General features: G+C 36.1%; 1 protein-coding gene across 1 annotated transcript; it reads right to left on the bottom strand.

The window, feature by feature from the left end:
• Positions 1-98: 98 nt before the first annotated feature.
• On the bottom strand, positions 99-9,699 carry LOC116168112 (erythroid differentiation-related factor 1). The gene is made up of 6 exons (XM_031483781.1): positions 9,532-9,699; positions 9,141-9,338; positions 7,209-8,386; positions 937-2,282; positions 576-888; positions 99-527 (listed from the first exon to the last, which is right to left on the bottom strand). Exons 1-6 carry the CDS (start codon positions 9,573-9,575, stop codon positions 160-162), a joined length of 3,447 nt encoding a protein of 1,148 aa, XP_031339641.1. The 5' UTR covers positions 9,576-9,699; the 3' UTR covers positions 99-159.
• Positions 9,700-10,057: the final 358 nt, after the last annotated feature.

Here is a 10,057-nt window from a genome sequence, read left to right as displayed (position 1 = left end):
GGTTGTGAAATGTGCAGGTTTTTTTCATGGTCAAGTAGAACCTGGAACAGGGTAGGAGTCCTACGGTTAGTGTCTGTAATAATGTTTTTACTTTAACGTAAAAATGTAACGTTTATTTACAATTATCTTATTACATGTACAAACAATGCAATTTAGTATTTAAGGTTGAACTTTTGATAAAACACTATTAATACTTAAAATATTATCATAGAGGTTTTGTTTATCCAGCCTCAGTGTTGCAGCGTAGCATTCTTTGTATAGCTTAGATAATTCAACGCAATTTTTATTTATAGCTGGTTTGTGAAGACACAACTTTGTTAACTCTCTAAATGTATACTGAATTTGATTTTGAAGCAATTTTATAAGAGACTTCAGAGTTTTATACGACCCCTCATGCTCTTCAACATCATTGGACTCTTCCAGATCAATTTTCTTGTCGATAATTAACTGAAGCATGGGTTTCACGTTACACAATATGTCTAAACAATCTTGATAATGTGTAAGTTTTACTTGTGACGTTGACAAAGCTGCAATTATCATTTTATTAATAGTTCTTCAAAGAAAACACAACTTACATTTCCCCAAATAGTCAATAAGACCAAATAACTGCATCTGGACGGTGAAATAATTAACCGCATCCATAGATGCAAGGAAAAGAGGAATCGATTTGTTATAGTGCAACTTCGAGAGTGAGATCACTCCTTTTCGATTCGCAGCATCAGTAGGTAATTCTAAAACGCTCTTGTGATAAAGAGATGCAAGTCGAAAGTGTATCCATGCAGCCCTAAACTGATACAATGGATATTTGGGATTGTTCTCGTCTAAATCACAATACTGCAATGCCTGCTGGAATACCTCCACAATTTCCTTTTTAGCCTCTGTAAAACTCTGCAACACAGCAGTTATTAAAAGTTAAAGTTATGGCTTCTTAATTACCAATGCTGGATTCGGATGATCGTGTAAAACTGTCGCCATGGTATATAAAGCTGTGGATAACTCCCATTTAACTGCATCCCAGATACTTGGAGCACGATCACGTTCTCCCAGTGCCTGAAGAGCTTTCTTATAATTCACAAATGCTTTGCTATAATATAATTTCTCTTTCGTTGTGATTTCACATCTTTCTGCAGGCGAACTTGCATGTGCTAAAACACGATAGAGATGACCCAGATTTGTATAAACTAAAGCGACATTGCAATTATCTTTAATTTTCTCAAATAGTGTAAGGCTACGTTTTAGATGGCACTCTGCCTTATTAACAAAATGAAAGATGTCCGACTCGGAAGTAGCATTTCGAGCTCGATTTAAAAGAAATGTTCCCAGTTCATTTAGACTATTTCCTAATCTTAACAAAATGCTTTGAGATTCCCGATATCTCAGCGCTTTATCGTACAGTTCTACACACTTTATTAGCATTTGTTCCATTGTTCGAACATCTGGCAAAAGTACACACTTTAAACTTGATTCCGCATATTTTATTCCGTACAATCTTTCCTCTTTTTCCAACTGCACTTTCATCTTATCGTCTTCTACCAGAAATGTATTTATTTCATTTCGATATTCGTCAACCTTATGCCAGTTGTGAACGATCATAAGGCAACAATCTCCGGCTCTACCCAATAAGCAATCTTCCATTAGGGCGTTATTTGCGTGGTATAATCTACTAAGAACTTCGTGACAACGAACTAGCAACCCTAAACTACGTAAACTTGCTCCGTAATTTGTTGTGACGTATTGGTGCTCGGCTAACGTTGCGTACACCAATTCGGCTTTTTCGTACAATAAGATTTTAAAATGGTCTTTCCAAGAGATATGATCGTTATTAAATTCCTGCCATGTGGGTAGAGGTTGCGCGTCAGCTTTATTCTTAAGTAGCAGTGCATTAGGGGAACACTCAATATTGTTAATAGGAACTTCATCTTTTTTTTTCTTATCTCTACGTTTTCTGCTCTTCTTATTGCTTTTTTGACAACTGGAAGGGTCATCATTACCAGAAACAGATGCGCTATTTATTTTGCTATAAGGCATTGGAATTGCTTCAAAAGATTTTGCCATCAAAATATCTTCCTCCTGAGATTCTTTTTTTTCTGAAATATTTTCAGTCTTGCTAAAATACTGTAAACAGTCTAGACCTGATGCGATATGTAGAAGAGCTTGTAAACATCGTTCTCCTGTTGATCCTCCTATCGGTGGTGGTTGCTTGTAAAAATTTGGAAATGTTTCAGATGTACTGTCCGTTTCCAGACTTAAGGTCTTTGTATAGTCGACATCATCTTCTTCAGCTGTAATCATAAGTTCTACATTAATATTTGTCCACAGAAGTTTTATGGACAATTGATTAATACATCCTTTCAATATAAAACCTTGCAGCAAGTAGCATTTGAACACTCCTATTTACTAAATCGAAAAACAGAACCGTCATATTGATCTTCTATTCTAAAACTCCAGATTTTCTATTCAGTTTTGTCTCAGAATTAAGCCCCCGTGGGCCCGTTTTCGCGCACGTTGTCAAGAGCAATCTTACTTATGAATTAACTGTTAAAAAATCTAGTATTCCGTGCTTCAAAATTCGTCAGAAAATGACAGGTTTTTTGACAGTTGTAGAAAAAATTACTTTGAAATTTAAAGTAGTTAGAGCGCCTAGGTAAAAGTAACAAGAAGTTGGTGAAAATTTGGTCACTTATTCTCTGAGAGACGCACTTTCTAATGGTCAAAAGAAAAAAGTGTTCCTATGTGCCGTTTCTGAGATATTTGACAGTAAAAACAGGGTATTTTAACATGGGCTCTTATGGACAGACTCAGTTTTTCTGAGCTAGCGAAGGTTTTTGTATCAAGACTTAAACGAGATGGGTCTCATTAGAAGCGAAATTTTGTGACGAATCTAAATATGCACGGAAAAGTACATGTTCATGATGAAATAAGGAAGATATTTACCGCCGAAGCGGCGTCTGCTCTGTTAATCAGCACGCGTTTTAATCTGATGACTTTTCCACTAGGTCTAGTATATAGCTGAGCTAGGACAATCTTTTCCTTCTTCTGCTGAGCACTTTTCTTCACAAAAGGCATGGTGTCTTTCAGAAAGAACACCAAAACCAGCGATATTTATCAAGGCCTGCACACGTCTTGTTGACACACTGATCGGATCGAGATCAAGATAGCGGCTGGGGATCTCTGGCGCCAACATCGAAAAACCAAATCCACTACACCGACTTCACGTAAAACGCCAAATTATTTAGTTTCCCGGCTTTTACATACGTCTCGCATACGTTTTGATTAAAAATAAATATATTCGTTTAGGATTTACCGCTTACACTGTGAATATTTAGTCGCTGTGTGTCGTCAACATTTAGTGTGCAAAGGTTTGAAACAGGGTCGAAAAGTAGGGAGACTAGTCAAGTTGACTACTGTATATACCTTTTTAAAAATTATGTATAACCGAGTGTATAACGTTTGCATTGTGCTGAGGTACAAAATACCACTCATACCGTATTTCTAATTATGTTTCCTTCATAACAACATTTTTTTGGGGACGTTTACCGTAAGTAATAGGTAGGCCGAGTACATCACTTGACTTGAGCCGAACGCGCTCTAACTACTTTAAATCGTAATAAATAGGTGTAACACAATAATTGAAAATGGCGATTTTCACACATAATGACATACTATTTTTAGCAATAATTGTCAATAACATATTAATAAAAAACTATGTGGAATTGAAATAGATTTCAAGTCTCCACTCTTCATCTAGACCCGCCCATTGCACTTACTTGGGCCAATTAGTAGGCACACTAATTACGTATGTAGGATATAAAGATAAACCTAAAGGCATTTATTATGATTATTGCAATAAATGAATAGCCAAAATAGACCTGAATTGTGAATATAATGGTAAATACCTACCTATAACCATCCCCACTATGTTTGGAATATAGTATATATCTCGGTAAATAATGACTGTATTAATACTATGCGATCAATAATGTTGTCGAGTCACCTTTGGAATGGAAATCGTATTTAACTTAAACCTTCAAAGGTGACTCGACGGCCACTTATTTTTAGCCTCCCGTTATATAATTTCCCATAAGGCACTATTCAATTGTTTTTACTTCAGAAAACAAATGAGTAACGAAAAACCGAAAAACAATTGAATTTTTTAAAATAGCAATGCACCCTTTTATTAGGCTCATTTAATAGATCTTTTTTTCTTTTTTTAATGCTACTATCAAGTGCAAGGCCAATTAACATTAGCCAAAAATTTGTATTACGATTTTGTTCTTTAGCCCGAAAACGATTTTAATGTTGAAACAAGTTATAAAAAGAATGGCGAAATGTAATGCTTCCTAAATTACCTGAATTTGATTAACAATGTATTCTTTCTTAATTACGTGATGGCCGAGTTTCCTGAGCAATGAAAATTAGTGCCCTTATACATTGGAAAAATGACTTAAAATGCAATTGATGTTCTTTATTATTTCTTTTGACATTGTAACTCACTACATTACATTTAACTTTCTCATTTATGCTTTCATTTTATCGAGATGTTTCATAAACCTGACTTTTAACTTATTTACCTATTAATGCAATAGTGGTAATTAATTATACTTTTTGTCTACTCTCATTTTCTTCAAAAAACTAGGTAAAATTTTTGGCCGAGGACGAAGATCAAAAAGATGAAAAGGAAATAGGCTCAAATAAGTTAAATAATTCAAGATAAAATGTTATATTTGTCCATACTTTATAATAAAAAGAGATTTTTATTAAGTGAGCATAATCCGTAAAATTGAAAGAATTAATTGCATTCAGGTAGGTAATAGTAGATTACATACCGAGCTAGGAAGTAGTTCAATACCTACGCCGAGGGATTAAGGTACATAACCACCGGGGGTGAGGTATATGCGCGTTATGAACCACTGACCAGCGAGGTTTGTATAACAAATTCCACCAATGTCAGCGTAACATTGAAATCTTGTCGGAATTGGCGTGCAAGTCGGGAAGTACTTTGCCGAGCTTGACGAGGTTCGCAAAAGATGTCAAACAATTGCTCACTTCCAAACTTCAAAACAGTCTTATGATGTATCAGATCCGACGGTCGGCAACGGAACGAAAATCATGTGTTTAACTGGGGTGTAGAGTAAATCGTTTGCGTATTTCGACAACGGATTGGTCAATTTAAAAAAATAAATACTAGCATGTCGGGTGAAAATGAGGTATTAATTACTTGATACCTTTCTTATTTAAAATGTTTGATGTTTCTCCCGGACGCAAAGGGTGAGAGGGGGTGAGTCAATTTTATAATAAAAAAGGTCTCCCCTTCTGTAACATTGCCACATGTTTCTGGATTACTTTAGTAAAACGCAGCTATCGAGATATTGGGGATGAGAAGTTTTAAATGAACACCCTGTATCTTGTCCTGTATGTACCTATATGTGTAAATATATTTAAATAAGCTGCCTGGTTGGCAGAGGTTAGCCTGTTGGTCTTTCACCCAAGTGATGCGGATTCAAACCTCGGACAAGGTAGCAGTTATCTATAGCGGAGAAAAACTTAATACGCCTTCTTCTTGGATATGAAGTAAAAACGTAGATCCTGTTTTGATACTATGTTTGCGAAGATATTTTGCACGTGAAAAATCCCTTACCTACTGTAACTGAAACTCCCATAGTAAGAGGAGTATTATAGTAAGGGGAATGCTAGTAACCATAGCAGTTGATGCGCATAGAGGTGCATGGAAACGTGCGGTTCCTAGATCTAGGCCCACAAAACAAAAATCATCATTTCTACAAAGAATATTTAAATTACTGCTACTTCCTATTGTTTTGTTTATTTCTGTAAAATAGTAGTGACTTGCTATAACTGGAATTCTTACTGGACGCTGATAACTTCCTATGAATACTTGCGATTTCCTATTGAATACCGATGATTTCCTGTGAATAACCTACTGACTTCTTATTCAATACCGACTGCATGTACACGAGAATTAAATGTACTAACCCATCGCGCAGGACTAAGACAATTCAAGAAATCGATCAGTTTCTAGGAGACCAAAACCAGCTAGTTGCAGAAGTGAACTAAGATAATACATAGGCCTGGTCACTGGATATTCTCTTGACAACAAAAACGGAGTAGCTCAGGATAATACATGTCACTTCTTCTTGGAAGAGGAAGAAACATCGGAACACATCCTCTGGTGGTGTGAGGTTGTCTCCAAACAGAGATCACCAGACCTGGGTGAGGATGTAATAGCACCTCAGCAGATCAGGAAGTTGCAGCTGGAGAGGATCCTCATATTTTTTTAACAAAGCAAGGGTAAAAGTGCGTAGGCGTGATATAGTCCAACCCATGGAGAGGAAAAAAAACCTGGAAGCCGACCTCTCTCATTACAGAAATCACATTAGGATGCCGCCCATGGCATCTTGGTTAGCGTCGAGTTGTTAGCAGAGGCCAGCAGCCTGGTGGGACTTGTTCTTGGATTAAGAAGCCTGACAAATACATAATCAAAAGTGCAAAAGCGGTCACATTACATTTGATATGGTACTAACTATGCGCACTTTGAATTTCACGCGATTCGGTTATAAATGACACGAGATGACAAAAATGCTCCACTTGCTTATCATCTTGACGCTAAAAATGTGTTAGCCCTGTTCCATGTGACATATCAGTATTCTGTATTTTTGTCTCCAGTCATACTGGGCTATCCAGTGGTTCATATAGCAAGATACCCATCAATGTAGATAAATCACTAGAGACTTTTGTTGATGTCCATGAAGAATTTCAACATAAACTGTATTAGTGTCTGTGCACTGGTGACCATTTTGAGATTTAATAAAAAAAATTATATACAATCAAAACGTGAAATATGTAAACTTCATTTATGTTTATTAAAATTTGCAGTTATCTTTGTAAAGATAATTTGATGGCTTTTAAAAAGATGTCACGGGGGGGGGGTCATATTATAACTTTAAGTGAGGGCAGCTGGGGGTGTGGAAGAAAAGGCTAGATATAATATCTTTTTCTTTTGTAATGCAAGTCCTGTATAATATCATGGTGTATTCTAATCCCTCATGGTGCTTGTACCGAACTTCATTTTCGGCAACAAACTGCACTATCGAGATTAAAACATGCATTTTAGTCTCTTGCTATATAACATACTTTTTTAAGAATGGATGCGCATATCTAACTACATAAGTGATGAATAAATTCGTACCTACCTGGAATATCATCATCATCAAAAACATTCTCAGGAGATTGACCTTCAAACTGTTCAAAATTTGGAGCTTCCGGATTAGTATTTGCAGGAATATACAAATCGGACAGCATGTAATTGGACGAAGTAATAATTTCTGGATATTTGGTCTCTGCCAGCAGTTTAATGCAATTTTTGAGGAGCATCCTGATTGTACCGGCCTGTTGTCGTTCGCCAGACTGCTTCATGTTGCGTGCAACTCGATATAGCAGCATTGCGACCGGTACCGTAAATGGACTTTCATCCTTCTCGGCCATATACTTTGAGCATAGAGAAGTTAAATCGTACAACTTGACCACATCTTGGTCTTTCGGTTTAAACAACCAGTAGGTGTGTCCCGCTTTTGTCGCATTTGATTTAAGAAAAGATAAAATACTTTTGGCCACTTCTCTAATAACCGAAGGAGAAAACTTGGAGTTGTCCAGTGAAGGCAAGTCCTCAGTTTTTATTAATTCATATTTTTGTACAAATCCATTTAGATGGTAACACATCACAACCTCGGGTACATTAGACATCAAATTATCCAACCAATAATCTATGCCTGTGAGAACACTGATTGGTTTTGTCATGTCACGTAGACGTAAAGAAATACAAGGATGAGTACCTTGTCCAAAAATAGGCATGTCAGTTCCGATTAACATTCTAATATCTTCAAAGGTCCATATTACATTACGATTATATTTGTGCACATGTGAACGTGGATCTGGTACTTCTTCTGGTGCTGGTTCGGAAAGTGAAGTAAATTTTTCGGTAAGATCTTTGTTATTATCGACCGAGCTTGCGTTTTCATTGTCAGCAAGGCTGTGATATAGAAACTTTGATACCAAACTCTTTTGTTGCAGTGCCTTTCGAGTTCGGTTTTTAGAATATAAACTACTGTCATACAGCTGACCTTCGTCAATATTATTTTTAAGTATATCATAAAAAAATCTCTTTAGCCACTCCCATTCCGTTTCAGCAGTACGAAGGATGTGCTTATAAATGTCAAAGTTATCTAGAAGTAATGTATTTTCCACTCGATGCACCATCATACTGACAGAGCCCTTGTGGTACGGTATTTTTAGCAAATTTTTTATGTTTTCTGAATCCGATACAACATCCACTTCACCGACACAATCAGGAAACATGTGCGCCATCCGAAAACTGTAACAGTAAAATAAATTGCATTAAAGGTCGAGTAAAACGTTCCAAAAGTAAGAAATCAAATACGCAGTTATCCAGATGGATACATTGACCACTGCTGACATCCAAATTTCCACTGAAATGGTTTATGAATCCGATCCTTCAGAATTTTAATGTTCAGAGACATGTTCCACTTGGAACAAACCTGGAGAGGACGCTTTACCAGAAGAATGAAACCAATAATAACTACAATAGTCTTTATTAAATGTAAACGTTATGTTCAATTTACCTCTAACAAAGGAAAAAAAAATAAAGGAGGTTCTTTCCATGTGACCCAGCCCACTAAACTAAGTAACGTAAAACGAGATGTAAAAGAGAAATCTAGTTCCAGTAGTTTGGAATAATTTTGGACCAAACATTGTATAGGGCATTTTTTTGAAATGTTTGATAAAGTACCTAGTCGTTTTAGATCCTTTAACCACTTTTCTTTTGTTTCATACCTTGGATGGTTACAGAAAAATCACATAGATCAGATTTTTGGCATTAAATTCTTTCAAAAGTTCTCCTTTAGAAACAATACAGAAGCGAATGCTTGCAAAATTATAAGACATGTAATATCAAATATTTTATTTTCAGTGTAGAAAACACATAGTTTTACAAATGCAGTGCGTGTAGCAGAAGAGAGGCAGTAGAGGTAATCTTAACAAGATCTTTAAAACATGCTGACATGCCAATTGTTGAATGTGGTGCATGGTGCAAAAAGTAAAGTACATACCTACTGAAACCTTGTTGTTCATATAAAACATGTTGCAATCCATACGATTCAACGGAACTGCTAAGCCAATTCGATGGAGGCATATTTAAGTCTGTATTACATTGCAATTTTGTAAATTTTGCTGGCCAAGGTACGGAATACTTAACAATGGCCTTCGATTTTACTTCTTCATGCACTGGTGCGTTTTTCTTCTCCATTCTATAATGGTAATGATGAAGGGCTAAACAATACACTTAAATGAAAATGATTAAAACTAAAGATTATCTTTAAATGCACATAATTCCTAGTTTAAAATGCACATTTTTTCATACACAATTAATCGCTGACATTCGTAGCATAATTCCAAAATTTTAAATACAAAAATATGACATTTTTATAATTCTATTATAACCTTATTTTTATAGCTGGAAGTGGTCGCCCTCTACGTGACTTCATCGAAGGTTTGGTGTTTCGTACACTGTCGCCAGATGTGTATTTCACATTAAAAATGCAAAAGACTATTCGCGATTCAGATTAACACTGGAGGCGCTGGTGTAATTTACAGATGGCGAGTGTAAGTGGGTGCGGTTTGTAAAGATAGAGTTAAGCCGGATTTATAGTTCCGTAACCGTAAGAACGTAAGAACGGAACCGTAAAATCTTACGTTAACAAAAATTGTTATCGTAGTGGTAAGAGATGATCTTGTGCCACGAACTTATGTCATCTGTCAGTAAGAGTAACGTGCACTTCAAAATAATAATAACCAACAAAGTGTCAATAATTATTGTAAATAAACGAAACGAACGTCAGGATAAACTCAACTGTTTGAATTATCCGAGTACTACCGAAGACAAGCGCGTTAGCACGATTTACCGTAAGAAATAAAGCTGAATTTATACATAGTTCCGTAACCGCAACACCGTACCGTAACGTTTGGA

This window comes from Photinus pyralis, unplaced genomic scaffold, assembly GCF_008802855.1.
Source record: "Photinus pyralis isolate 1611_PpyrPB1 unplaced genomic scaffold, Ppyr1.3 Ppyr1.4_LG4, whole genome shotgun sequence".
In the NCBI taxonomy this organism is placed as follows: domain Eukaryota; kingdom Metazoa; phylum Arthropoda; class Insecta; order Coleoptera; family Lampyridae; genus Photinus; species Photinus pyralis.
The sequence above is the reverse complement of the archived record's forward strand: the minus strand, read 5'-3'. Positions and strand labels throughout refer to the sequence as shown.